This window comes from Sceloporus occidentalis, unplaced genomic scaffold, assembly GCF_023333645.1.
Source record: "Sceloporus occidentalis isolate IW3139 unplaced genomic scaffold, rSceOcc1.0.p SCAF_41, whole genome shotgun sequence".
Classification (NCBI taxonomy): Eukaryota; Metazoa; Chordata; class Lepidosauria; order Squamata; family Phrynosomatidae; genus Sceloporus; species Sceloporus occidentalis.
Window position 1 is genome coordinate 1,962,218 of NW_028317021.1, and position 26,691 is coordinate 1,988,908.

The 26,691-nt window shown below is 43.4% G+C and overlaps 1 protein-coding gene across 14 annotated transcripts in view; it reads left to right on the plus strand.

Moving 5' to 3' along the window:
- FBRSL1 (fibrosin like 1) overlaps nt 1–26,691 on the plus strand; it is a 1,004,090-nt gene that overhangs the window by 896,971 nt on the left and 80,428 nt on the right. Inside the window, exon 1 of one of the 14 annotated variants that reach the window (XM_089489890.1) lies at nt 22,097–22,183. The exons of the other annotated variants lie outside the window; for them this stretch is intronic. Within the exon in view, the coding sequence (XP_089346016.1) occupies nt 22,165–22,183 (19 nt within the window). The 5' untranslated portion in view covers nt 22,097–22,164. Of the gene's footprint in view, nt 1–22,096; nt 22,184–26,691 lie in introns of those variants that run through there. 14 annotated transcript variants of the gene reach the window in all.

Genomic DNA, 26,691 nt, shown 5'->3' on the forward strand with positions numbered 1-26,691 from the left:
ATTAATAGGTTCTCTCTAGGAATATCTAGGTCCTCCAGTGCAACTCTATGGTCAACTTTAACTAAAAGTTGCACTGAACGACCCAGAGATTCCTAGAGAGGATACACTACTAGGCATTTGTGGTCAGTGTCTCTCAGACGTTGGCCACAGAGTTGCCCTGGAGGATCTAGAGAGGTGTCCTCTCAGTAAAAACATGGTGTTTTTGTTATTTGCAGTTTTTCCATATTCACGGGGGTCTTGTGCCTCTAACCCTAGCGAATATGGAGGGATGACTGTATAGAATCATAGAATCATAGAGTTGGAAGAGACCGCAAGGGCTATCCAGTCCAACCTCATTCTGCCATGCAGGAACAATCAATCAAAGCATCCCTGACAGATGGCCATCCAGCCTCTGTTTAAAGACCTCTAAGGAAGGAGACTCCACTACACTCTGAGGAAGGAGTGTGTTCCACTGTCGAACAGCCCTTACTGTCAGGAAGTTCCTCCTAATGTTGAGGTGGAATCTCTTTTGCTGTAGCTTGCATCCTTTGTTTTGGGTCCTGTTCTCTAGAGCAGCAGAAAATAAGTTTGCTCCCTCCTCAATATGACACCCCTTCAAATATTTAAAAAGTGCTGTCATATCACCGCTTAACCTTCTCTTCTCCAGGCTAAATATCTCCAGCTCCCTGAGTCTTTCCTCATAGGGCATGATTTCCAGATCCTTCACCATTTTAGTCACCCTCCTTTGGACACGCTCCAGTTTCTCCACATCCTTTTTGAATCGTGTTGCCCAGAACTGGACACAGTATTCCAGGTCGGGCCTGACCAGAGCAGAATAGAGTGGCACTATTACTTCACTTGATCTGGACACTATACTTTTATTGATGCAGCCTAAAATCGCATTGGCCTTGTTAGCTGCCGCATCGCACTGTTGACTCATGTTCAACTTGTGGTCTACCTGGACTCCTAGATCCCTTTCACATGTAGTTTCATTCAGCCATGTGCCCCCCATCCTATATCTGTGCATTTCATTTTTCCGCCCTAAGTGCAGTACCTTACATTTCTCCGTGTTGAAATTCATTTTGTTAGCTTTGGCCCAGCTTTCTAATCTATTAAGGTCATTTTGATATAATATAATATAAATACCTAAATAAATAAATTAAATAAATAAATTTGCTACCTCATGCAGCAAATGGTTGATCCTGCTTGCAACTTGCACATAAGAGCACAACATTTATATTACACTGAAATTATCATCTTGAGACCACTCCAGGAGCACAAAACAACAGGTTTTCCAACATATTCCTTTCACCCAAAATAAATAAATAGGCATCAATTTACTTGAAAGTGTATTCTGTGATTATACTTTATCCAGAAACCTTTTATTTACAGTGCACGCTAATGTACTGTTATTTTTCTTGGTTTGCCAATTGGAAATGCAGTTAACACAGTCAGATTGCTCACCTACTTATATTTCAGACCCTATCATTTGAGATTTGAAGGAGATTGTTGTGGTTGCTCCACTGCTGCTTTTAGGTTTGGGGGAGTAGTGTGTAGGAAACAGTGATACAGCACTGAGCAATCTAGTGGGTTGAGTCAGAAAACAAAACAAAGACTAGCCAAGTATATAACAGGTGCAGTCTGCAGTCAACTGGGCACCCAGAGCTGAATATAAAGTTACTGCTGGATCAGACCAAAGGTCTGCCTAGCCGTCTTACCCATGCTAGCAACCTGAATGGCTCTGGGAAGCCCACAAGCAGAATTTGAAACCAGCAGTGATCTCCTGGAATTCATCCCCAACAACTTAGAGACATTGTGATTAGTAGCTGTTGATAGTTGGATTCTCTATGAATTCAGCTCCCGTTCTCATCTTTTTTTTCTTGTGATACCAGAAATGTTGGTATTGTTCACTCACAGTGCAATCTTATAGATATCTACTCAAAAGTAAGTCCTGCTGAGTTCAGTTGACCTTACGCCATTGGGCCTGAAGAGGAAGAGTCCTCCCCTCCCTCCTTCCAACTATTATCTTCTGGCCTTAGAGGGAGTGAAAGGACAGGCCTAACGCCACCGGGCCTGAAGAGGAAGAGCCCTCCCCTCCCTCCTTCCAACTGTCATCTTCTGGCCTTAGAGGGAGCGAAAGGACAGGCCTAACGCCATCGGGCCTGAAGAGGAAGAGCCCTCCCCTCCCTCCTTCCAACTGTCATCTTCTGGCCTAGAAGGAGTGAAAGGACAGGCCTAATGCCATCGGGCCTGGAGAGGAAGAGCCCTCCCCTCTCTCCTTCCAACTGTCATCTTCTGGCCTTAGAGGGAGCGAAAGGACAGGCCTAACGCCATCGGGCCTGAAGAGGAAGAGCCCTCCCCTCCCTCCTTCCAACTGTCATCTTCTGGCCTTAGAGGGAGCGAAAGGACAGGCCTAACGCCATCGGGCCTGAAGAGGAAGAGCCCTCCCCTCCCTCCTTCCAACTGTCATCTTCTGGCCTTAGAGGGAGCGAAAGGACAGGCCTAACGCCATCGGGCCTGAAGAGGAAGAGCCCTCCCCTCCCTCCTTCCAACTGTCATCTTCTGGCCTTAGAGGGAGCGAAAGGACAGGCCTAACGCCATCGGGCCTGAAGAGGAAGAGCCCTCCCCTCCCTCCTTCCAACTGTCATCTTCTGGCCTTAGAGGGAGCGAAAGGACAGGCCTAACGCCATCGGGCCTGAAGAGGAAGAGCCCTCCCCTCCCTCCTTCCAACTGTCATCTTCTGGCCTAGAAGGAGTGAAAGGACAGGCCTAATGCCATCGGGCCTGGAGAGGAAGAGCCCTCCCCTCTCTCCTTCCAACTGTCATCTTCTGGCCTTAGAGGGAGCGAAAGGACAGGCCTAACGCCATCGGGCCTGAAGAGGAAGAGCTCTCCCCTCCCTCCTTCCAACTGTCATCTTCTGTCCTTAGAGGGAGCGAAAGGACAGGCCTAACGCCATTGGGCCTGAAGAGGAAGAGCCCTCCCCTCCCTCCTTCCAACTGTCATCTTCTGTCCTTAGAGGGAGCGAAAGGACAGGCCTAATGCCATCGGGCCTGAAGAGGAAGAGCCCTCCCCTCCCTCCTTCCAACTGTCATCTTCTGGCCTAGAGGGAGTGAAAGGACAGGCCTAACGCCATCGGGCCTGAAGAGGAAGAGCCCTCCCCTCCCTCCTTCCAACTGTCATCTTCTGGCCTAGAAGGAGTGAAAGGACAGGCCTAACGCCATCGGGCCTGAAGAGGAAGAGCTCTCCCCTCCCTCCTTCCAACTGTCATCTTCTGGCCTAGAGGGAGTGAAAGGACAGGCCTAACGCCATCGGGCCCAGCCTCAATTAAGAAAAAGAGCCCTCCCTGCAGTCCATCTGCCTTGGTCCAGGCCTCAGAGGGAGAGAGGAATGCTGGACCTGATCCCCTCTCCCCCTCACCATTCCCTTCTCCTTTTGTGTCGTGTCTTTTTAGATTGTAAGCCTGAGGGCAGGGAACCGTCTATTATCCCCTCTGTTGTAAGCCGCCCAGATTCCCAGTGATTGGACGGCATATATATAAATCCTATCAGACCGCGTTTCAGACTGCGTTTCTGTTCAGGTGTAACCAGTTGGCTTTGTGATAATCCTAATTATATGAAACCTGAGCCATTATACTCACATTACATTATGTTCCTGGCAGATTCATTTGTAGGAAATATCTGGTCATTTGCCCCCTTGTAATGCCATTTGATTAGGGTCGCCATAATTGTCCAAAACCTTTTCCAGTTTCTTCTCAGTTTGTTAGTCGCTACATATATATTCTCAACATACTCAGTTGAATTAAGACATCACATCAAGGAAGTGTTATGATCTTTCCAGCGTCTCCTTTTGGATTGAATATTCAGTTGCCATAGGAACTGACTGCAAGGGATACATGTATCATTCAAAACCTTGTTTTGTGAATACAACTTGCTGCTTTTCTTTTTAGTGTATTAAGTAGTAGCCTTTGGTGCTGTTTTTCAGTTGCTACTCTTGGCTATTTTTCCATATGTTCAAGTGGATGAGAAGGACTTTTTTACAGAGCAACAATCAATGAATAGGTGGCAGCAACTCATTCTTGAACTTTTACAGAAAGACACCAGAATGGGCAGATATTTTAATACGTCCAAGATTTTCTGAGGGATATGTATAAGTGTAAATAGTTGCTTGGCATTCATTTATGCTTGAAAATGGCATCTAGAAGCAGCAACACAATTTCTACTGATCCTTTCTCATGTAGGTCTATCAAAATCTGAGCTTGAATACTTCCTATAAGATGTGCTTATTTGGACTGATATCAAATGGGCCCTTGGTATCCACTAGGGTTTGGTTCCAGGACCCCCCATGGATACCAAATTCCATGGATGCTCAAGTCCCATTATATACAATGGGATAGCAAAATGGTGCCCCTTATATAAAATGGCAAAGTCAAGGTTAGCTTCTTTGAATTTGTATATATATTTAATACAGTCACCCCTCTGTTTTACAGGGAATCCATTCTGGACCCCCCCCCCCTTTGCGAAAACAGAAAATCGCCTATATTGGAGTCCCTTCTTATTCCAGTGGTGGCACGCTCCTGCACACACCACCACACATGCACCTCAGGCACGTACCCCATTGTGTCGCCCTCCATTTCCCCTCACGTATTTCCAAGACTCCAAGTCCGCGAAAATGGAGGGGCAACTGTATATTCAACCCGTGAATACTTGAATCCGTGAATAACTAATCTATGGATACCAAGACCCAATTGTATACCCCAGTTTTAAGATTTGGATAAGAAACTAATTAACATGAAGAAAATAAGAAAACATTCCTGGAGACTGCTTAATAAAGGTCAAAGTCAGATGTCTTTTTAAAAGTATTAACTACCAAATTGTGGAGGATTTGATAAGTCATGGTGAAGCAGAGAAGAGCATGGTTGCACAGAGACTGCTTTCAGCTCTAGATGATGTTACACAGCTGAATAAACATGCCTTTCCAATTTTCTCAAAGAAATGTTGAGATCCATAATGAGTCCAGAGTCCATTCATTATAAAAAATTCAAATAAACATCTAACCTTAGATGAAACTCAATTTGCCTAAGGTAGCAGGAGATTGTCAAGGGTGTGATGTTGTATTATTTATTTATAATCCCTGCCACATCACTGAAAGCTCCAGTAGTGGCAGTATTTTAAATTCAAGGTTCATTAAGCTATCCTGACTTTCCCCAGTAATTTCCCCCCACCATTGCTTCCTGGCAGAGCAGGTCTCTCTCCAGCAAGTTCATCAGCCTGCCTGCTTACAACCCCATCAGAAATCATTGTTCTACCATCCCCACTTTGAATTTTATGGCCTTGTCCCAGCGTGGTCTATTCTAATCACTTATTGACCAGTGCAACAAGTTACAGAAGTTGAATGCAAGTCACTAGGAGTCCTGTTCTTCACAACATAGCAGTGTTGATATACTGAGCAGGGACCAAGTGCTTCTGTGATAGAGATGGTTATTTCAAGAAGGATGTTGATAAGCTGGAGCATATCCAGAAGAGAGCAACAAAATGGTGAAAAGTATAGAGGTCATGCCCTATGAGGGGAGGCTTAGGGAGTTGGGTTGCTTTAGCCTGGGGAAGAGAAGATTAAGGGGTGACGTGATAACCATGTTTAAATATTTGAAGAGATGTCATATTGACGATGGATCAAGCTTGTTTAATGCTGCTTACAGAGAAATGGACAAAAAACTACAGGAAAAGAGATTCCACCTAAATGTTAGGAAGAAGGTCCTGACGGTAAGAGGTGTTTGATGGTTGGAACATGCTGCCTCGGAGCGTAGTGGAATCTCCTCCTTTGGAGGTTTTTAAGCAGAGGTTGGATGGCCACCTGTCAGGACAGTTTTGAATGTGTGTTCCTGCATGGCAGAATGGGTTTGAACTGGATGGTCCTTGGAGGTCTCTTCCAACTCTATGGTTCTGTAATTCTATGGTTCTGTCATCTATTGCCTAAGGGTTGGACACGATTGATTTATTGAAACCCATTGTTACTTTCAAAGACATAGGTGTGTTAGTCTTTTTCAGCATAAAAAGGATATAAAGTAGTCCTGAACCATTTTTGAGACTAATTGAGAAAATGGAATTTCTAGCATGAGGTTTCATGGATTTTGGTACACTTTAACAGATGCATGAAGTGGAATGTCTGGTCGTAAAGAGTAATAAAATGGACAAAGGATGAGAGACAGATTTTACATAGGAGAGGTCAGTAGCTAAATCTATATAAATAGTGAAAGAAGTTTTTGCAGTATTGCAGTACAGAACCAGTAAAGTGTTGCAATAAAGCAAGCATGAGAGCCCTAATTATTGCTTGGGATGTCAACTACTGTTTTAATATGTATTGTATGCCAAGAAACCATTGGCTCTGTTCAAAACAATAGACCAGAGTTTGTGGATATGTCCTAATTCACTATTTTCTCTTTGCAATTTTCTTTTGAAATTTTTTGCTTAAGGACTAGTGCTCAGCAATTTGAGACAGAAAGTCCAGGAAGACTGAAGTGCAACTGGTTTGCGGGTATTCCCATTTCGAATGTCTGATTCATGTCCTTTATCCTCTGGTGTAAAGATTGTCTTGTTTGTTCAATGTACCTTATTCACCACTCTCCTTCATATTCCCCATCCTCCATGCAGTGACAGTTGGCATCATAACATTATTTGTCACTCTTCTAAAATTCCCAGAGAGTGATACTTATCTCTTCAGTCATGCCATCCATCACCAACATCTCCCACCTGCTATGACAAGAGCCACCTTGGGGAATTTCCTCATTCCTGTACAGGGGGACTGGACAGAACTCAGATGGGGGGGGGGGACCAGTTCTGAATGTTGTATTTGGAGGAAAACATAACTTTGTCATCACATTCCAGTTCCAGTCAGTCGGTTAAGTATTGTGTTGTTAAAACCTTGACAGACAAATCCTATCATGGGAGGTTTTTACTGTTAAATGTTACAATGCTCTTTTATTAGTAAAACAGAGAGAATTTAAGCATGCTACTGTTCTTCAGAACAGTAGGATATATATTTTTCTGATACTGGCCACAGATATAGAATCATAGAATCATAGAGTTGGAAGAGACCCCAAGGGCCATCCAGTCCAACCCCATTCCATGCAGGAACTCTCAATCAAAGCATCCCCGACAGATGGCCATCCAACCTCTGCTTAAAGACCTCCAAAGAATGCATCCATTGTTCCGGGTCCCACTCTCTGGAACAGCAGAAAACAAGCTTGCTCCATCCTCAATGTGACACCCCTTCAAATACTTGAACAGGGCTATCATATCACCTCTTAGCCATCTCTTTTCCAAGCTAAACATATGCAGCTCACAAAGTCTCTCCTCATACAGCATGTTCAAGTGTGATAGTCAGAAGTCACTTAAATGTTTTCAGAAAAGTGGAAGGACTCATCTTCTACACAATATGTGCCAACCCAATAAGGAGGAGGGCTATGTACACTGCCTTTAGTTAACTGGAGGAAAAAACAAAGTAGTTAAATTTATAACTACCAAATATCAAAAATATAGAAAAAAACATGAAAATTAAGCTTTTAAGATTTGTACTCACTATGCAGAAGAGCACAGCAACATGTACATGGGATTGCATGAATCTGGTCATTCACTTTACTTTCTCCCTTCCAAAGAAAAAGTGAGATAAGCCTGAAGATGAAATATTAGTGGAGGGGGGCAACTAAAACTGCCAGTTTCCCCATATTTCTAATTTACATACTACAGTTTTGTACACACTGGGGTTGTAATTCATGCTTCATATATAAGCCTAATAGGCTACAGATTGGGCCTCCCTTATCCAAAATGCTTGTTCTGTTGTCCAAAATGCATGAGATTAGAGGAGCGTTTTTGGATTTGGGATATTTTTGGATTTTGGAATACCTGTATTTTCATTTACATAATGAGATATCTTGGGCATGGGGCCCATGTCTAAACACAAAAAACTTTTATGTATCATACGCATCTTACACACAGAGCCTGCAGGAAATTTTTATACAAATCAGACATTGGGAATGGGAATACACAAAAAAATGGTGGCAGAACATTTCAGTCTTCCTGGGTATTCCATCTCAGACCTCAGAACAGCGGTCCTTGAACAAAAGAACTACAAAGGTAGATTGGAAAGAGAAACAGCAGAATTGGAGTTCATCCACAAACTACAGTCCCTCAGCAATGGATTGAACAAAAATTATGGTTTCCTGGCTCACTACACACATTTCAACACTATCTGACCTACAGGCTGGTTTCCAAAGCCAAACTACTTGAATCTGCCCCTTCTCCCTTGCTGCCTCCTACTCTTAGAATCTCCTTCCCAAACATTTTAAGACTATTTCCTCTTTAGCCAAGTTTTAAGTCTGAGCTAAAGACGATTTTGTTTAGGGAAGCTTTCCTGCTTACAACCTGATTTCTGATATTTAGATAATGTATATTAGTGTGTATTATTTTATAGTCTGTTCTTTTAGAGTTATTTTAATGATGAATTGTTAGATTATATTTTGCTGCTTTGATTTTAGATCGTATGCCATAGGCAGGTTTTTATCTGTATTTTGGTATAACTTTGTAAAGCATCGTGTAAAACTTACAGTGCTATACAAATAAACTTTAATAATAATAATAATTTCCATACACAAAGGCTAATGCTTTTGTTCACAAAGGACCATCGTTAAAACTGGCTACTTCATTTCCATACACAAATGATTTTGAATTTGAATTGACATTCTCACATACCAATGGCATATATATGTCTGTCCCTGGCTTCCACTCCACCAAAAGCATCTGAGGAAGGAGACTGAAGTCTAGGAAAGCTCCTGCTGCCAATTTTTCTTTCTTTCAGTGAATCTCAAAGGTGCTACAAGATCTCTCTACCGACTGATTCCACAGACTAGAATCACAGAATCATAGAGTTGGAAGAGACCGCAAGGGCCATCGAGTCCAACCTCCTGCCATGTAGGAAATCTAAATCAAAGCATCCCCAACAGATGGCCATCCAGCCTCTGCTTAAACATCTCCAAGGAAGGAGATTCCACTACACTCCGAGGGAGTTTGTTCCACTGTCAAACAGCCCTTACTGTCAGGAAATTCCTCCTAATGTTGAGGTGGTTATATCTTTGAATAAAATAATTTTGTTCATGAAACAAAATTTGTGTACAGTGAACCATCATAAAGCAAAAATATCACTATCTCAGACATCCATGAAAAAGGTTTTGGTTTTTGGAATATTTTGGATTTCAGAATTCTAGATAAGGACAACTCAACCTGTAGCTGGTGGTGCAGTGGTTAAATGCCTGTCCTGCAGCCACTCACTCAAAACCATAAGGTTGCGAGTTCAAGACCAGCAAAAGGGCTCAAGCTCGACTCAGGCTTGCATCCTTCCGAGGAGGTCGCTAAAATGAGTACCCAGATTGTTGGGGGCAAATTAGCTTATAGTTGTAAACCACTTAGACACTACTTAGGCAGTATGAAGCAGTATATAAATGAAGCTTGTTTGTTTGTTTGTTTATCCTTCTTATGGATTTTATTACATTTTATTTCACGCAAAGTGATACAGCACATTTGTAGGTGGGACAGTACAGGCGGGAGAGATGTGACTCTTGTTAGGGATTAATATGATAGTGACCATTGTCAGAAAAATAATGGAGAAGTCTTCCTTGGCAAAATTTTGCATTATCTCAAAACAGATTAATAATTAATGATATGGCATTACTATTAACAATTACAGTATAAAGAAAAGAAATCACTAGAACTTCTTCCCCACCCACATTTAATTGTTCCTCCGCAAAATGTAGGGTGACAGGGACTCAAATATACACAGAAAGCTTGATCCAGTTACGTTTCTGTGGTGTGATTTTGCCATCGGTTTGTTAGAATTCAGCCATCCTAGTCGAGCTCCTTCCAAATCTGTCTTGACAGGCCCAAGGAGAACCCACAAAGGGAAAGAGAAATCAATGTGACACTCCTCATTGCAGAGCGCCAGCCGCCTGCAGCCTGAACTCATCTTGATTAGCTTCATGGCTTAGGTCCATTGCCACTTAATTGGCTGCCAATAGCTTTCCTAATGAAGGATGATAGATGGAGCACAGCGTTTGCTTGGAAGATTGAGCCAGTCAGAGGCTATTTTGCTGGTAGGTAGGAGAGCCTGTAGCAGTGGGATCGTTCCCGATTTATTTTTTTACTTTATTTATTAACAGGTTGAGCAGCAAGACAATGGTGTCTGTCTTAGGGCAACATAACGTGTTACAAAATTTCTACATGGAAAGCATTTCTGTATAGAAAATTCCATACAAGTTGGGCATTGTTTCTCATGTGCTATGGTTATGCATGTATGTGCACTGGAAAGCTCCAGTAGGCCACAGTTTGCTAGCCGAAGTAACAAAGCAAAATCTCTGCATGTACAAACGTCTTATGATTAGAATGTGGGTAGCACATTACTAATGTAAGGTAAATCCTTGGACTTTCTATCATGTCCAGGAGTTCAGGCAGTCGTGAAATGCAGCCAGTAGTGCAGTTATTATTTGAAATGTACCACTGTGTGTTCTAAATGACATAAGTCCTGGATACAAATGGGGGATCCATTCCAGACCCCCCCCCCCCCCACGTAAGCAAATTCCGTGCATGCTCAAGCCCCATTTAGATGAATGGGGTGCACTCTTGTGTGCGGTGCAGTGTGCCATTAATCTAAATGGGGCTTCTCATCCACATGACCTTAAGTCCATGTATGGGAAGCCCGCGTATGGGACGGGCCAATTGTACTATCGGTGCAGTTTTCTCTCTCCATTTATACTAAGTAATAGAAAAATGGGCTTACACTTCCAATTAGAATAGTGACTTTCAGATTTTGACCTTCACAGAACCTTTTCCTCATCAACCTATATGCAGAGGAGGAGGTATACACTGTAGAGAATTCTAGAAGGCGTTCTGGATTGCGACTCAGTCAGGAATGGTGGCCTGGCCTTGGTGTCCTAATATCATCAATATGCTGATGATACACAACTCTGTCTCTGCTTTCCATCCAATTCCAAAGAAGCTATTTCTGTACTAAACCAATTTATGCTGTCAGTAATGGGCTGGATGAAGGCGAACAAATTGATATTTAATCCAGATAAGACAGAGATGCTGCTGGTCAGTTGGACGGCAGATCAGGGAGTAGGAATTCAGCCTGTGTTAGATGAAGTTACATCCCACCCGCACCCCCTGAAATCTCAGGTTTGTCAATTGGGTGTGCTCCTGGACTTGGATCTGAGCCTAGATGCCCAGGTTTCAGCTGTGGCCCGGAGTGCATTTGCACATTTAAAACTAGTGCACCATTTCTTACAATGAGGCACCTAGAACTGAACACAGTACTCTAGATGAGACCTGACCAGTGCAGAAAATAGTAGGATTATTACTTCCCTTGATATAGAAACTATGCTTCTATTAATGCAGGGTAAGATAACATTTGTCTTCTTTGCTGCAGCATCACATTGCTTGCTCATGTTCAGCTATGATCAACAATAATCCCAAGGTCCTTTTCACATGTGCTACTGCTGAGCCACTTATCCCCCATCCTATATCTGCACATTTGGTTATTGTGGTCTAAGTGTATAATTTTGCATTTGTCTGTTAAATTTCATTTTATTACTTCCAACCGAGTTTTCTAGTTTATCAAGGTCCTTCTGAATTCTGTTCCTCTATTCCAATGTGTTAGCTACCTCTCCTAGTTTTGTATCATTTGCAAATTTGATAGAGATTCCCTCCACCCCATCATCTAAGTCATTAATAGACATATTGAAGAGTGTTGGCCTGTAGCATTCCACTTGATATCTCCTTCCAGTTTGAAGCATTGCCATTGCTGCTGACTCTTTGAACAGTTTTCCAACCAATTATGGGTCCATCTGAAGGTGTTTCCATCTATTCCATGTTCAGGTTTGCTAATCAAAATGTCATGGGAGACAGCATTCCCACCATCTACTAAACTAGTAGCCTGTTTTTTTAAAAAAAAAAAGATGTAAGGTTTCATTTTTTCCTCAGATTTGCTGGGCAGCCACATTGACCTTTTCAGATGTTTCCTTTTTTCTCTCTCCATGGAATTATTTGTGATTGTGCTTTTAGCAGTTCTTTCTTCAAACGCTCCCACCATTGCTGGGTATCTTTTTCTGTTAGCAAGTCTAGCCATGGGATTCCATCCAGTATTTCCTTGTACTTGTTAAAACCAGCTTCCCTAAAATCCAAGGTTCATGTTTGACTATGATCTTCCTTGGCCTGTCCCACAATTGTGAATTCTAGCATTACATGGTTACTCCTCCCTAAAGTACCAACTGCTTTGATTCCAGCTCCTCCCTATTTGTTAGGCTCAAGTTCAGGATTGCTAATCCCTTTGTTTCTTCTTCTACCTTTTGAAAGAGGAAGTTATTTGCAAGACACATCAGGAATTTGTTGGTGAGCTATACTTAGCAGAGCTTGGACCCCCAGCAGATATCAGGATAATTTAAGCCCCTCAAAACTACCAGTTCTTGCCAGAAATCTCAGATTTCTAAGATTTGTTTCAGAAAAGCATCATCTACCTCCTCATCTTGGTTTGCTAGCCTGTAGTAAACTCTTCCCACAATTTTATTTCTTATTCCATTTACCTTTACGCAAATGTAGTATGTCGACCTTCTCTTCCAAGAGAGCCACCAGTTTGCACTTGCTGCAAGTGTAATCCAGGAGATTTTGTGGCAAGAAGACAAACGTTGCACACACATTGGAGGAGACAATGCCAGATCCTCCTTCCTCCATCCCTGCAGTTATTTTTTCCCACTCTTTTCAGACCGTAATAATTCTTACTGATATGACTACACTCCAAAGACTGAGAGCACACAACCAAAAGCAAACAAAAGCCATAGAATCATAGTGTGGGAAGAGACCACAAGGGCCATCTGGTCCAACCCCATTCTGCCATGTAGGAAATACGTGACAGATGGCCATCCAGCCTCTATTTAAAGACCTCTAAGGAAGGAGACTCCACTACACTCCAAGGGAGTGTGTTCCACTGTCAAACAGCCCTTACTGTCAGGAAGTTCCTCCTAATGTTGAGGTGGAATCTCTTTTCCTATAGCTTGCATCCATTGCTCCGAGTCCTAGTCTCTGGAGCAGCAGGAAACAATCTTGCTCCCTCCTCAATATGACATCCCTTCAAATATTTAAACAGGGCTATCATATCATCTCTTAACCTTCTCTTCTCCAGGCTAAACATCCCCAGATCTCTAAGTTGTTCCTCATAGGGCATGGTTTCCAGACCTTTCATCATTTTAATCGCCCTTCTTTGGACACGCTCCAATATCCTTTTTGAATTTCTCAATATCCTTTTTGAATCGTGGTGCCCAGAACTGGATAGAGTATTCCAGGTGGGGCCTAACCAGAGCAGAATAGAGTGGCACTATAACTTCCCTTGATCTAAACACAATACTTCTATTGATGCAGCCTAAACTTACATTGGCCTTTTTAGCTGCCGCATCACACTGTTGACTCATGTTCAACTTGTGATCTACTAGGACTCCGAGATCCCCTGCAAAAAGAGAGTTGAGGTTGGGAGGGACATTCCACAAAAAAGTTTCCTCTTTTTCAGAGAAGATATTCCATTTGAGAAGGATAGCTGCAAAACAAATTATTTGGTCGACAGATAATTAGCACGAAAGCTCATCTGTAAGCAGACAGTATCTATGTCAGAAATATTGGAAAGCCAGGGAGGCAGTGATTTGGTGGAGAACAGGAGTCAAAGGCTTAAAATGACGGTGCTCTCTTTATAGGTGTGTCTGTGCATACCTTAATATTACATAAAAGGTTTCTAGTCATAGGCATGCTGGTGAACTTTGAACATCTGCAGTGTACCTGGTGTGATGTACAGGGAGGAGGAAGGAGCTGGATATGGATTCTTCAGTTGAAACAAAATCATTGCTTTAGCACACACAGGGTAATGCAACAGTCTGGCAGATCTGTTCAGTGTAGCAATAAGAAAAGGATTTGGCATTTAACCTCTTGAAATTAAACCAGGTGTTAACATCAATAGCTCAGTCTTATCAGAGCTTTGCTGGAATAACAGATTGTGATAAGATACAGTTGTGTCCTGTATGACCTTGGGAGATGAATGATGGTTGTGTGGGGATTTTTTCGCTCTCTTCCTACATGCAAGAAAATAGCTGAGCCTTGATTGATGCCTGTTTATTTTGAAGTCTTTATTTCTCTTCCACTGATACATGTGCCAAAGAATGTTCACACATTTTATCAGACATGTGAGTTGCTTGTAGTTCTGCTTCCATTAGCTAGAATGCTCTTAGACAGAAGGCTCATGGTGCCAATAAATTTTTGCTCTCTGATTGTATGTTGCAATTGACTTTTCATGTTATTGAAGACATATTTTCCACTCTGTTCCATCAAATATATTTTCTATTTGAAGAGGGTGGTTTTGATAAGGATAGTTACTGTTCAGACCTATGAAGGTCACCAAACATTAACTAGTCACTTTGCACTGGACACCATTTTTATCACCTGTTTATTTTATAATTATTATTTCAAGCAGTGCTAAAATGATGTTCATTGACTATATTTTAAAAACTTTTTAAATCCTCTGCTCTTGAACCCCTTTCCCTTTGAGTGAAATGGAATGATTCCATTGCTCCAGGTCCTATTCTCTGGAGAAGCTTGTTTTCTGTTCCTCCAGATAATAAGACCTGGACCAATGGGTTCAAAGTACAGAAAAAGATATTCCACTTAAATATTAGGAGAAATTTCCTGACAGTAAGAGCTGTTGGACAGTGGAACACACTCCCATGGAGAGTGGTGGAGTCTCCTTTGCAGGTTTTTAAACAGAGGCTTGGATAGCCATCTGTTGCAGGTGCTTTTGTGTTCCTGCATGGCAGGGAGTTGGAGTGGCTGGCCCTTGGGGTCTCTTCCAACTCTATGATTCTATTTTCTTTGGTGAACACTATTTAACAACAACAACAACAACAATAGTAATAATAACTTATTTCTTTATAGCCCGCCCAATCCAGGTGGGTTACAATACAATACAATGGAATACAATAAAATCCAAATTTAATGCCTTCCCAACCCCCCTCCCAATACTAAAATTACAATTAAACTATCACAATTTAAAAACAGTTAAATACAATAACTTTAAAAAGGGGAAATAATAGGTAGGCAGCTGGCGTAGATCATAGTGTGCGGGGAGAGGAATTCGGTTGGGAAGGCCTGCCGGAAGAGATCCGTCTTAAGAGCCTTCTTAAAGGCTGTGAGAGTGGAAATATGACGAATCTCCTCATAGCTTTGGAGCAGCAGTAGAGAAGGCCCTCTGGATTACTGAAATTAGCCTAGATTTTTTTCGGCTGAAGTAGATTCTTTCCTGAGGACCTTAGTGTGCGGGACAGACAGTACAGGAGAAGGCAAACCCTTAAGTACTCTGGTCCCAAGCCATTTTGCTTGCTCTGCGGTAAACCTGACTGATGGCATCATGAGTAAACTCAAATAGGGAGCACTTTGCTTGCTCTCCCCCCCTTGCTGTTGTTGTGTGCCTTACTGGCTTTTTAAAAAGGAAATGAAAACCTACTTCTCTACCATGCTTTGCAAGGTAAATTTAGCAGCTGAAGAGGAGAACTACATGGTACACTGTTCCATAAGCTCTTTCAAAGCTATCCTGTCCATTCCATACACTAGGGGTTTGTTATAGGTCCTATTTCTGGGATGTTGCCATTAGACGGGTTCAGGATGAAGAGTTAAAGTCACACTGTGGCTCATTTCTGCGGAAGTATTGACCCTACATGTATGCACCTCAGTTTAGCTGTAGATATATTTTTTCTTCCCTGGGTGAGTGAGGAGATGTGCATCTCCATCTGCTTGAGAGAACAGATGGCCCAGTTTGTTTGCTGTGTCTGTAAAAGTGGCTCGAGTTTCAGCTGAAGAATGTCTGCCTTCAGGTTTCCCAAAGAACAGTCTGTTCTATTAGGGTGAGCAGTAATTGGTCTTGGAGGTTGGTGCTATTGATCAATCGGTGTGAGTTCAATTTCAGTGCAAAAGTTGTGTTTGGGATTTAATTGGAGTGATTAATAACTCACAACAGTTGGGTAGGGATCAATAGGGATTTCAAGCAACAAAAAGTAGCACATTTTCCTGTACAGTGTGGCAGCTGACAGTTTGCTAGTTATACTTCCTTGACAAATTTAAACCACACAATTGCTTTATAAATAGAAGGGTTGTGTGTGTTTTTAAAGGACCATACTTTGACCTGAATACTTGATAAAGTTGGATAGGGAGCGGTATTTATTGCTTCAGATGCCTTAAGGGCATCTAGACCTCATAGTCCTCTGAGAAATGTTCTCTCTGTGCAGCATGAGGCCCTCCTTGGAAAATATAAAAAGCTTTTGTGTTTTTTGGTGTCAGGCCTATAGATTGCCTCTGACGTCATTGGTGGGGGGACCATTTGGCATCCGCTTACAAACAGGACTGAAGAGATTTAACCCTGCTGTGTTTGATCCAACATTAGAGCCCAAGATTAAAAGCCTGCATGAAACTTCCAATCGCATTACAGAACGAGCATCCACAGTAGGTGCCTGGGTTGAAAATCCTGTTCCCGCTCTGCCTTGGATTGCTGCCAAGGGCTGCCTTGGTAAGCAGATGTAGCATGACTTTAACTTTTCTGCAGATTTAAACAGCAGTCCTTGCCCTTTATTCCCTTGGCCCCAATCCATCAGTCCAGGGTCCATATCCTTGCGGGGGTTAGCTTTGGTGTGTTGTCATACATGCATACGGCTAATGGTCTTAGATATAGCATGGCAGGCTCTAGAAATCAAACCATCCTATTACAGAATGACAAAAGCAACAAATCACCATCCATTCAATCCAGTCTTAATGCCAGCAGAATCATTTGCATTAAAGAAATTTTGTTCTGGACATTTTCTTGATCCAATTGAGTTGTTTTAGCAAAAAAACACTCTCTCACTGCAGTGTTTTGACTTTGTATAAATGTCTTCCAAACAGACCTTTGCCTCGTGGCATCTTGATGATGGTGTTGCCGTCAATTTACCTGCCCATGTATTTAATTGTTTGTTGTTTCAGAAGTAGTCTCATAAAGAAGTGAGATTAGATTAAGGTGGATCATAATGCCAGTAGTATTCAACACACTTTGCTGAGTTATTATTTCAGGATTTTTAGGGCAAATGATACAGACCCTATGTATCAAGCCATATGTATAACCCAGTGAAGCACACCGAGTTTCATGGGGGCAAGAAGTAAACATTTGAGCCTGTTACATGGTTTTTGTTTAGTCGATTCTCCATAGTGAAGACATCTTCCCATTTAAAATAAGGCTGCCACCCCATTAATCTAGTGAGTTGTAATCAATTAATTTGTCAGTTAAATCTGCATATTTTTCATGTAGCTGAAACAGTTGTTTTGAAGGAAAAAAGCAGTTTGTTTTTGATGATGCATGTAAATATCACAGCTGACACTCTCTTAGCAGAGAACATCTGCAGATTTTATAAGTATACTAAACACAAGTTAACTTTTTTAAAAATGTGCTACAAGATTAAGTGCACGGGCCAGTATGGTGTAGTGGTTTGGCATCTCTTCCACACCACAGAAATAAAGTAGTCTGACACCACTTTAGCTGTCGTAACTCCATCTATGGAACCCTGGGATTTCTAGTTTGGTGAGGTATTCAGCCTGGTCTGTGAGAGGGCTGTGGTGCCTTACCAAACTATAAATCCTAAGATTCTGTAGGATAGAGTTGGGGCAGTTAAAGTGGTGTCATACTGCTTTATTTCTGCAGTGTAGGTACATCCTAGGACACTGGGAGACCAGGGTTTGAATCCCTGCTTGGTTGTGAAAACCCACTGGGTGATCTTGGGCAGTTCACACTCTCTCGCCCTCAGAGGAAGGCAAGGGCAAACCTCCTCTGAACAAATTCTACCTAGAAAGCCATGTGATAGGGTCACCTTAGGGCCACCGTAAATCAGAAATGACTTAAAGGGACACAATAGCAGCAGCAGCAATTAACTACGGATGCATCTGTAAGCAGGTTTCAATCCTTTAAACATTGTGGTAGTCTTCAAAGAAGTAGCTATGTTAGGAGATAATCACACAAGGACCAGTTCAGCAATAATCGCAGTAGTGAAAACAAAAAGCAACAGTAGTGCTAGAGTGCTCAATATTTTTGCACACTCGCGCAACCGTACGATTAGGCCACATAAAACCTAAAGAATAGTGTGAATGCTTTCCACACATATCTGTGAATGTATCATTAGTACATTGGAATTGATCATTTTACGCATGCGCCATTTTGGGGCATGCCTTCAAATCATGTTCCCGCCCTGCACAGAATAAAAAACGATAAAATCTGTTACTTCACCATAGTAACTCAGTGTAAACAATATCATGCCCTACACCTCAAACAAGACTGAAATCCACTGCAAACCCAATCCTGGCAATGGAACAAATTCCCTATGCCGAAATGCATTCCTTTAAAATTGAAAGATCCCGGGTTGTTTCCCCAGTAATGCAAATGAAACGCAATTAGCTTCTTCTTTGTGGTCTCTGCGAAGCACACAAATGAGTTATTCTGTGCCGGCGCATCATTTCCGGATCCTACTGGAATTGTTAGGGAAGTCTTTTTGGCAGTAGCTCCACCCACCCTCTATATAGGCAGGAGGTCTTCCCGCCCTTTCTCAATTCCTTTTGTTCGTCGCAGGAACAGCTTAGGAACCTTGGTCAGGAATCGCTCCTTCCTTAGCTTTCGCTTACTGCTTTTGCTGTTATTGACTCGACTACTCTTTGGATTGTGATTTGGACTTGGTCTTGGACTCTGATTAACGGTAACGACTCAGACTCCTGACAATTCTTCTGTTCTCCAGCCCTTTTTCAACGATGTCCGCGTACTCTTTTAAAAAGTGCACCAAATGTGGGACCAATATTCCGGCTCTCGACGGACAGTCTCTGTGCCTCCTTTGCCTTGGCGAGGGCCACATCCCTGCCTCTTGCCCTCATTGCATGGCCTTCACTCCGCAGACCAGGAAAAATAGGGAGATGCGTCTCAGGTCCATGCTTTACGCACAAATCCTGAAGCCTCCCTCCACCTCCAGAGCCTCCGCCAAGGCCTTGGCCGCTAAGGGCAAGCTCCCGTCAATGGCTCCAGGGGTCCCTGCCAATCGCGCTGTTGAGAAGCCATTCATGGGATTCTCCCAAGAATGGTTTGTTGCTGGAGCATTGCTGGTTCTTCCCGGGATAAGTCTTGGATGAGCGCAACATTGTCTGAAAATTCTTTGCGTGATTTAGTCAGATTATGCCTTTTTCTTCCCCCGTCTGATAATCTCCTTAGCCTCTTGAAGCATAAAAAGGAGGAAGGAAGAGGGAAAAAAAATGTGGCAGCACTTTTAAGACTGACTGGTTTTTACTTTCACATGAGCTTTCATGGATATAAACCGACTTCTTAGGATGCAATACAGAGTACTATTAAGGCCTCAGGCATAAAGCATATTTAGAGCCAGGTTCACGATTTGCATCTTTCTGAATCCTGTGGCATTCCACAACTATATAAATGTGTTTTATGCCTGAGACCTTAATACCACTTGGTACTGCATATGAAGAAGTATGTTTATATCCACAAAAGCTTGTGCGAAAATAAAAATCAGTCTCAAAGTTGTTGCCTCCTTCCTTCCTTCCTTCCTTCCTTCCTTCCTTCCTTCCTCCCTCACTCACCCTCCCTTGTGCCTTTTTATAATCCATTAACCATTTAGTGAATTGATGGTTGCACTGTAATTTAAAAGCTGCTGTGTTTCTCCACTGCTCTGAAAGGCAGATGCTCCTGCACAGTTGCATTTAAGTGAGCAGGGAAGTTGTCAACCATGGCATTTTGAAGAATGCACGGTCAGGATCCTTAGGTTATTTTGGAACTTGGGTTATTTTAAGAATTGTTTTGAAAACCAGTACAACGTGTAGTACCTAAAGTACTGAGAAACTGAAGTTTAAATGTACTGTGCTCAGCAGAGCTGCTTGGGTGGCCTTGGACAAAAACAGAGCTCAGCCTAACTCACCTTGGAGGCTAAAATGATGTTTGGTTCCTTAAGAATAAGGGTAGAATGCACATGTAGTAGAGAAAAACATAGCTGCTTTTGTAGCATAAAATGCCATGCGAACAACTTGGAAATATGTTGCTCGAAACTCAGATCCTGTCAAAGAGGAATGCAGAGGTGTACCAACGCAGATACCAAAGATCAAGCCTCCAGCTCTTTGCTACACTTTTTTCTTCAAGCAGCTTGAAGGCTTGTTACAGCCCCAGTGTACAGCAATCTAGCAGGTTAAATGACTTGGGCAACACAGTTTATTAAAACTGGCAAGTGCTCGCTCCAGTTCTTTTCCTGATAGTCAAGGCTGTCAGAGAGAATAATTGACAGTGGCAGCTGTTCTGAGGGTGTTTTAGATTGTTGCAAGAAGATTTGACTTGACAGACAGCTCTGTACAAATGAACTGAAGTGACAGAGGCTGGATCTAAGTGAGGTTGCAGAAGCAGCTTACTGTGGAAAGAGAGCAAGGAAAGAAATTCGCTAAGGGCAGCCAAAGTTTGGATATGCTGATGCTGGGAACTGAAGAGCCTCCCTTTGCCCCAGAATTGTTTCCAGCTATTCCTTTTTTAAAGTCCAGGATGCTGAACTGTGCTCGATACTCAGCTTAATTTCCCAGCCTCCATAATTTTTGTGGCTCATGTACACATACACTCAAAATTATGTTAAACACAGACAGACCTTATACTCTGTTACCTGTCCTAGTGAATCTCTGCCCCATGTTTGTTTTTTGGCTATAGCTTGTTAAAATGTTCAATGTGTGCTCTTAATGTCATTCTTTGAGGTTCAGTTCACTTTCCAAGCTCCCCTGAAGTGGAGAATGGATGCCTCATGCTTCTGCTGCACATGTATGCTTATGGATTACAATGGGGTACACTAAGCATATTACACACTGCAGCTTCAAAGGTATTCTGAGTAGTTCGGAGTAGTTCATGATTATTACAGTCATAGACCATGTGCTTTCCTACTATCAGTAGCATGAAAGATTACCCCCAGATATTTGAAGCAAGAGACCTGTTCAATCTCATGACCATCTATTTATGTTATGGTTCTTGGACCTTTTAGCAAATACCATGATATTAGTTTTTGGATAGCTGAGTTCTAGCTGATCCTCTCTGCAATACAGTGTTAGTGATCTTTTTAGGCCAATGGGTGTCCTTGAAAGTACCACTGCATCATTTGCATAAAGCAGAGCTGAGATATGTCTTCCCTCTAGTTTCGGAGGATGGAAATTTGTGTTGTTGAGATGACCCACCATGAGTGGAGCTAAAATGCAGCCTTGCTTGATGCCCTTCTCAGTGGCAATGGCATTGGTGAGATGACCCTGGGGGTTGCATCTTACTTTGAGTGAGGTCCCTTCATGCAGCATACGAATTAGATATAATAGATGCCGGTCAATCGAGGAAGCCTCCATTTTCCCCCATTGTTTGGTTCAAGATACAGAGTCAAAAGTCTATAAAGGCAACATACAGAGAGACTGTGTTGCAGGTGGCATACTTTTCAATGAGGTGTTGGAGTACAAGACACTGGTCTAAGGTGGATCGGCCTTCCCTAAAGCCAGCTTGTTCCTCTGCAAGAATATTTTCTTGTCCCAAACAGTCCTCAAGTTTCCACTGTCAGAGTCTTGTGTGTAGCTTGCTGATTGTATTGAGGAGACTAATTGGTCTGTAGTTGCCAGGATTGTTCTTCTTTCCATTTTTAAATATGGTGACAATGATAGCAAGCCCCCAGTCCTTAGGTGCTCAACTGTATTTGTCAATTCAGGTGAAAAGAGATGCTAGCATAGAGGCTTTGAAGGTGTATTTTCAGTTGTTGATAATATACTGTATTAAACTATTCATGCATTCCTCCTGTTTAACCAATAAACCATCCTGATTCTTTTCTGAGCAATGTTAGAGGATGTGACGTGCAGCATATTATGGCAAAGAAGTGATGTGTTTTATTTGAACTTCCTTCTGAGAAAGAAGTAGATGCATACTCTTGCAAATGTATTTTCAGGCATAAAGTGTGTATCTGTGGCATATGAAGGACTGCAGTTGTGTCTTCTCCATGCAGCAGAATGTACCATTGCATAAGCAAAGTGGCCAAGAATAGAACTGCCAAGTATGAGCTTCTTTGTGAGAGGTTGGTTCATAATATTTGTTTATTTGATCTGTATCTCTTGGACTTGGGGTTGGGATGCAAGTAGGCTTCCAACATAATTAAAAAGATTCCAGTAAAAACACAATAAATTATGCATGTTAAAATACAAATTAAATTAATTGTACTGTTAAAATACCAATGAAAACCGTTTAACAGCACCAATCATAAAAAGCAGTAAAATATGAAAAAGTCCAGGGGATCAATTTTAAAACCTCATTGCATTAAGTAGTCAGCTGCTGAAGGCCTGTCTGAAAAGAGAGAACTCTGTCTGCCAGCAAAATGATAGCAGACAGGAGGAAAGGGAGTTCAATACACTGGGAGCCAGCAAAGAAGGCTCTCTCCCATGTCTACATTAGATGTACCTTTGAAACAGGTGGGAGCAAGAGAAGGGCCCTTCCTGCAGATCTCAGAATCTGTGCAGGCATATCCAGGATTGCCTGGACCTACATTGTACAGGGCTTGCTTTATAGGTAATAGCCAGCCTTTTGAATGCTGACGGAAGCAAATCAGTAGCCAGTGGAGTTGGTGTAAGAGGAGACGTATACGTTCTCTGTGCAACCAGTCCCAGTCAGCAGTCTGGCCACAGCATTTTGGACTAGCAGCAACTTCCAAATGCCCTTCAAAGACAGTCCTATACAGATTAAACGTAAAGCTTTTCTCTTGACAAGATTGTCTAATTCTGACTCGTGACTGACTGTAGCAGAGAGTGCTAATCTCTGTTCCTAAAACGAAGAGGCAGCTTTGTCAAAGATGACTCTGTGATCATGTGGCCAGCATGACTGCACAGAATGCTGTTACCTTTCCACCGAAGTGGTACCTATTTATCTACTTGTACTTTTGCATGCTTTCTAACTGCTAGTTTGGATGCAGCTGGGACTAGTGACAGGAGATCACTCCATCACATGGCACTTGGGTCTCAAACTGCATCTTAACCACTGAGCCACCACATCCCTTGCAGAGTATGTTATGATAATTAAATGTACAGTACAGGGTACATTGTCTGAATTCAAGAATATACCGAAACTGTGATCCTGTGTCTTCAGGAGGTGTTTTGCTCCAGCCAGCATAGGTTGAATATCTGTTCACTGATCTGCCTTTCAAATGACCAAATGATCTTGTCTGGATTAAGCTTCAGTTTCTTCAGCTTCATCCAGAATATTACTGACCATACGGTGGTTTAGAAGTAAAAGAAATCTTCCTTACATTTGGATGGAAATGAGGAATAAAGTTGAGTGGCACCCGGATATTGGTATAATATCCAAGATTGCAATGTGTACTTGTGCCACTAGCTGTAATATCTGCTGTTAATGAGACTCACATTCAAAGTGATCTTTTTCAGTCATGATTTGGAAAATTCACATGGAACTGAGCCATCTGGATGGTCCTCATATTGGCCTGGCTAACTGGTTGGCTAGCTAGTGTAACTTGGATCACTTACTTGCTTTGTGGATTAAACAGTTCCCAAATCCTTGGTCTACAACTGGGAGATTGGGACCCACAAGTGGAACCTCACACAATGATCTGAAGTGAGTTTTGCCAGTGGCACCACTACTATTTTAGGAGTTACTTTTAAAAAGAGAGAGAAAGAGAGATACAGGGGAAAAAGGGTGAGAACAAAGTTCATTTACTCTTAGAAGTTTAAAAATGTCTCCTTTCAATCTTATCACCCTAGAACAGGGGTGGCAAAAATGTGGTCCTTCAGATGTTGGTGAACTTCAGCCCTAGCCAGCAGTAAGGAATGCTGGAAATTACCGTCCAAAAGCCACTAGAGGACCACACTTTCCCCACTGTTGGCCTATAGAAAGAATACATGTGGACATTCAGGATCATAAAATGCATCCTGGGTTTTGAAATGTGGTGGTGATGAATGTAAATCAGCAAAGAGGGTATTGAGTGGGATGGATAGTGAAGGACAGGTTGCTTACCTGTAACGGTATTTCTTCGAGTGGTCATCTGCGAATACATACAAATGGGTTTTACTGCGCCTGCGCAGTGCTGCTCGGAACCTTCTGGAATCACTGGGCAGAGTTAACTCTGCAACATATTGAAACTTTTTGGCGGTAACTCCGCCCACCCGTTATAAGGCCCCTGCCTTCCCGCTCTTTTCCCCAGTTCCGTAATTTTTCCGCCAAGCAGGCGAAGGAAGAGAGCCAAATGAGAGCAGGACACTGAGGGGATGGACGGGTGGGATTTGTATGTATTCGCAGATGACCACTCGAAGAAATACCGTTACAGGTAAGCAACCTGTCCTTCTTCTTCGTGGTCTCTGCGAATCATACAAATGGGTTTAGACTGACAAGCTTAGGTATGCGGCGGAGGGAGTGTCCTGAGACCATAGCTATGGTAAACCAAAGGCATATTTATTACAATAAACACCTTGAACCATAAAAGGAGTCAGTCTTTTTGTTGATGTACAGACCAAACATAGCAATAACATTGCTAAACCTGAGAGGGGAACAAGAGGTCGTGCAAGACCAATTCATGGAATTGTGCAAATTATCATTCAACAAATTGACACAGTAACATATGTACATAAGTGCTGAAACACAACCATCAGTAGTGCAGTTAATGCAACCCTGAAACCAACACAGCCCTCCCGAAAGCTGCGTCTCGAATGGCTCTGGTGTCCAACCTGTAATGTTTTATAAAAGTCAGAGGTTGGGACCAGACAGCGGCCTTGCAGACATCCTCGAGGGGGATCCCTGACAGAAATGCAGAGGATGCTGCCATTGACCTCGTGGAGTGGGACCGAACCCTACCAGGGAGAGGTTTGCCTAACAGTTCATAGCAGAGGTGGATGGTACCAGCCACCCATTTGGACAACCTCTGCGCAGAAACAGGCAACCCCTGCTTCGGTACCGAGTAGCACTGGAAGAGTCTCTCGGACCGACTGAAGGCAGCAGTTCTGTCCAGGTAAAAGGCAAGTGCTCTCCTGACATCAAGAGAGTGCAGGCGCCGCTCCTCATCCGACGTCGGATTGGATGCGAGGGTAGGCAATACAATGTCCTGGCACATGTGGAAAGCAGACACTACCTTAGGCAGGAAGGTAATGTCCGTACGGAGGACCACCTTGTCCTTGTGGAACCTCAGGAATGGTTGGTCCCTACGTAAAGCACAGCGTTCACCCGCACGGCGGGCAGAGGTGATGGCCACAAGAAAAGCGGTTTTCCAAGTCAATAGTCTCAAGTCCGCTGTGGCCATCGGTTCAAAGGGCTTGGATTGGAGGGCGGACAATACCGACTCCAAGCTCCAAGCCGGCGTAGGTACCGATACCGGAGGATAAAGGTTAGCACAACCCTTCAGGAACCCCTTCACCAAGGGGTCTTTGAAAAAAGAAACCCTCCCCCCGAACTGGTATTTGGCACAGATGGCAGACAAGTAGCATTTGATGGAAGTGAGAGACAGTCCTCCATCCAAAAGTGCCATCAGGAACTCCAGCACCACTGGAGTGGACACCTGTGTAGGAGATAAGCCCTTCTGGTCCAGGAAGAGGCAAAATCTCCTCCATTTCAGGGCATAGGAACGCTGGGTGGAAGGTTTCCTCGCAGCCAGGATCACCGCCCTTACCGATTCCGGTAAGGTAGTCAGCGCCGAATCCTCCAGGCCACCAGCGGCAGGCTCTCGATGTCGGGATGGAGAATCCGGCCGTCCTGGATCGAAAGCAGGTCCGGGCGAGGGTCGAGACGGAGGAAGCATCTCCCGGAGAGGTGGAGAAGGGATGCGAACCACGGCTGCCTCGGCCACCACGGGGTGATGAGGATCGCATGCGAGCGGTCCGTAGTCAATTTGGAAACCACTCTGATGATCAGAGGGAACGGAGGGAAGGCGTAGAGGAGCTCTCCCGTCCAGAGGAAAGCGAATGCGTCTCCGAGGGATCCGTCCATCCGCTTCCTGGAGCAGAACTGGGGACAGTGGCTGTTCCAGCTGGTCGCGAAGAGGTCGATCCGGGGGGTTCCCCACCGATCGAAGAGGTCGCCGACCGTCTCGGGATGGAGCCTCCACTCGTGGCACACCGACGGAGATCTGCTGAGGCGGTCCGCCAGCTCGTTGTCTTCTCCGGGGAGGTGAATCGCTTGGAGGAGAACGCGTCTCTGGATGCACCAATCCCAAATGCGGAGTGTGAGGTCGAGCAAGGTCCTGGATCTGGTACCACCCTGTTTGTTGATGTAGTACATCACGGTGGTGTTGTCCGTCCTCAGGAGGACCACTCTCCCCGAGACAGCAAACTCGAATGCCCTCAAAGCCTTCTGTACTGCAAGCATCTCCAAGGCGTTGATGTGGAAGCGCTTGTCTTGTGCGGACCACCTGTCCTTGACGACCAGGTCGAGCAGGTGGGCGCCCCATCCCTCCAGGGATGCATCGGTTGTCAGAGTCAGCTGTGCCTGGGGCTGATGGAAGGGCATCCCGGTGCAGACGTTGGAGCTGTCCAACCACCATCTGAGGGAAGCGGCCACCGGTCTCGGTACCGTGAGCCACACTGAAGGCGGGTC